At 43.0% G+C, this 2,871-nt stretch overlaps 1 protein-coding gene across 1 annotated transcript in view; it reads right to left on the bottom strand.

The window, feature by feature from the left end:
* Window positions 1-210: 210 nt before the first annotated feature.
* LOC103606317 (cytochrome P450 3A21-like) overlaps window positions 211-2,871 on the bottom strand; it is a 36,070-nt gene continuing 33,409 nt past the window's right edge. Inside the window, exon 13 of the mRNA XM_008590934.1 lies at window positions 211-249. Within this exon, the coding sequence (XP_008589156.1) occupies window positions 211-249 (39 nt within the window). The remainder of the gene's footprint in view (window positions 250-2,871) is intronic.

Genomic DNA, 2,871 nt, shown 5'->3' with positions numbered 1-2,871 from the left:
GAGTAAATAGAGAAGGGGTGAGGCTTTAGATGGTGCAGGGGCACCCCACAGCTAGAGATCAGAAGAATGGGGAGGAACCAGCAAAGGACACAGAGAGCGAGTAGCTAGTAAGGTAGGAGAAGTTTCAAGACAGAGTGAGGCCTCAAAATCGAGTGAAGAACATATCTCAAGGAGGGAGTGACCAACTGTGACAAATCCTGCTTGTCAGCTTTAGTAAGATGGGGCCTGAGAACCAACCTCCAGATGTAGCTATGGTGACCTTGGGAGGAGAAGTTTTATGGGCTGGTGGAGAAGCCTGAAAATGGGCGTCATGAGAGAATGGAGAGTGAGTACTGCCCACATTTTGAGGACTTCTGATGAAAACAGGAGGATAGAAATGGGCTAACAGCCAGAGGAGAATGTGGGTCAAGGGCGGATGTTTTAAACTGGGAGATGCCTGTATGCTGACGGCAATGACCCAGAAGCCAGGGGAAAATTCCTCTCTGTTGTAAGTTAGACTTTCTTAGTTTTGGTTTTCTTAAAATAGAAGTACATGGAAAGAGTATTGTCCTAATAAGTGGGAAGTAATAACAAGAACACTTTCTTCTCCTATATCTATGGGAAAGAGTTGGGGGGCTGGGGGGCTGGAAAGAGAAGGGAAGATAGAGCCACCATTGGTTTGGAAGGAATATTAGTCAAGGACAGGACAAAGCCTTTGTCACTGCATACACCATTACCCCCAGAAGTCTTCTCTCCCCAGTATAGACTCTCCCCCTCCCTCCATGTCCTGCCCCCGTCCAACCTGCTACTTCTATATGCAGAAGAATGAAACTGGACTTGTACCTCTCACCATATACCAATGTCAACTCAAAATCGATTAAAGACTAAAAATATGACCCCAAACCATAAAACTACTAATGGAAAATATAGGGGAAACACTCCAGGAAGTAGGGCTGGGCAAAGTTTTTATGAATAAGACTCCAAAACCACAAGCAACAAAAGAATAAATAAACAAATGGAACTATATCAAGCTAAAAGGTGTCTGCACAGCAAAGGAAACAGTCAACAGAGCATAAGGACAACCTACAGAGTGGAAGAAAATATTTGCAAACTATACATCTAACAAGAGATTAATATCCAGAATATATAAAAAACTCAAACAACTCTGCAGTTAAATACCGAATTTTTTTATTGAAGCATAATTGATTATACATATTTCTGGGGTATAGAGTTGAATATCAATACCTGTGTACAATATGTGATGATCCAATCAGGATAATTAGTGTATTCATCATTTCAAAATGTAATCATTCTTTGTGACCATTTACCAATTTCTCCCTAACTCTCCTCCCCTTCCCACCACTAGTCACCAAAGCTTTGTTCTTGACTTTTGAAAGTTTAACATATTATTATATATTGTATCTTTCTTTCTTATTCAGCTTTATGTGATTCATTAGGCTTCAGAAATGAAGACCTAAAGGAACAGATAAGTCTGTGTACTTTTTTAATACTAGGTTTGATGCAGAAGTGGATAGTTGTGAAGAAGTATGATTGTACAAAGGGGGTCAATTTAATACTAATAAACTAGAGGAAACTTAGCAAGAACTGTTTGCTGAGATTCTTCTCTGTGTCCCTGTGTTTACAGAGATTAGGATGTTCCATTCCTCTAGTTATAGAGTGAGTTCCTTTCAAATGAGGGTATTTTGATCTGCTCCAGGGGAGAATGGCTGGAGATCATGAGATGACCTTCCTGCTTCTGCTGTTTATTCAAATACCAAGATGCCATATTTTGGAGTGATGCTATGGGTCAAATGTGTCCCCCAAGAGTTCATGTATTGGAAACTTAATCTTCACCATAACAGTGTTGAAACAGTGGGAAATCTAATTATGGTGTGTGAAAGGTGGGGGTCTTTGAAGAGGTGGTTAGATTGTGAAGACCATGCCCTGATGAAGGAATTGATCCATTCATGCAGTAATGTGTTGATGGTTTAATGGGTGGTCATGGGTGCAGTTCTGATGGCTTTACAAAGAGATCAAGTGAGAAGGTTAGCTCTCTCTTACTCAGCCCATTCTCACCACGTGATACTCTGAGTTGCTGTAGAGTCACCACCAAGAACAAGACCCTCATCAACTGTGTTCTCTGGACTTTGGCCTTCACAGTCTCCAAAACCTAAGGAATAAATTTCATTTCCTCCTAAATTACCCAGTTTCAAGTATTCTGTAATAAGCAACAGAAATGGACTAAAGGAATGCCTGATCCTCTTGTCTGGGTTATGTACCCATCCACAGTCACTGTGAGTATTGGCCGCCAATATCTCACAGCCACCCAATTCTCTGGGGAATCACCTATGGTCAAACTAAAGTCACGTCAGTTGGTGTTGATGCCTCCTGGGAGGTTGGTTGGAGGACAGTCTACCAATGACCAAAGGGGTATAAAGCACAGCCTCCTTGCCTCAAAGGAGGCTCAACTCTGTACTACGGTTCCAGCTTTAGAGCTCCCTGTGGGACCAGCAGAAGCAAGGCTCCACTGAGAACACATGTCCAGTCTGCTTTTCCCTCCTAGCCCCCAGCTCCCCTCACTGTATTTCTCTTGAGAGCTCTGTCTCAAGAAACCATGTGCACCAGAATCCCCATCTCAAGCTCTGCTTTAGGGAGCCTGACCTAAGACAGTGGCTAAGCCAGAGCTACTCTGTGCACACTGGCATTCAGCTGAGGGCCTTCTAGGTGCTGAAATTCAATTCAAACTCCGCAGGCCAAACTATGCAAAGGAGGTGCCTTTTTCTCACTTGCCCAAAGCCACTGGTTGGTCTTAACTTAGCCCTAGGTTGAGGTGGGATTCAAAACCCAGGAACTCTAGCTTCAGAGCTCATGCCCTCAAGTACAGTGTGGTGC

Source organism: Galeopterus variegatus, unplaced genomic scaffold, assembly GCF_000696425.1.
Source record: "Galeopterus variegatus unplaced genomic scaffold, G_variegatus-3.0.2 Scaffold6475, whole genome shotgun sequence".
NCBI lineage: Eukaryota > Metazoa > Chordata > Mammalia > Dermoptera > Cynocephalidae > Galeopterus > Galeopterus variegatus.
The sequence above is the reverse complement of the archived record's forward strand: the minus strand, read 5'-3'. Positions and strand labels throughout refer to the sequence as shown.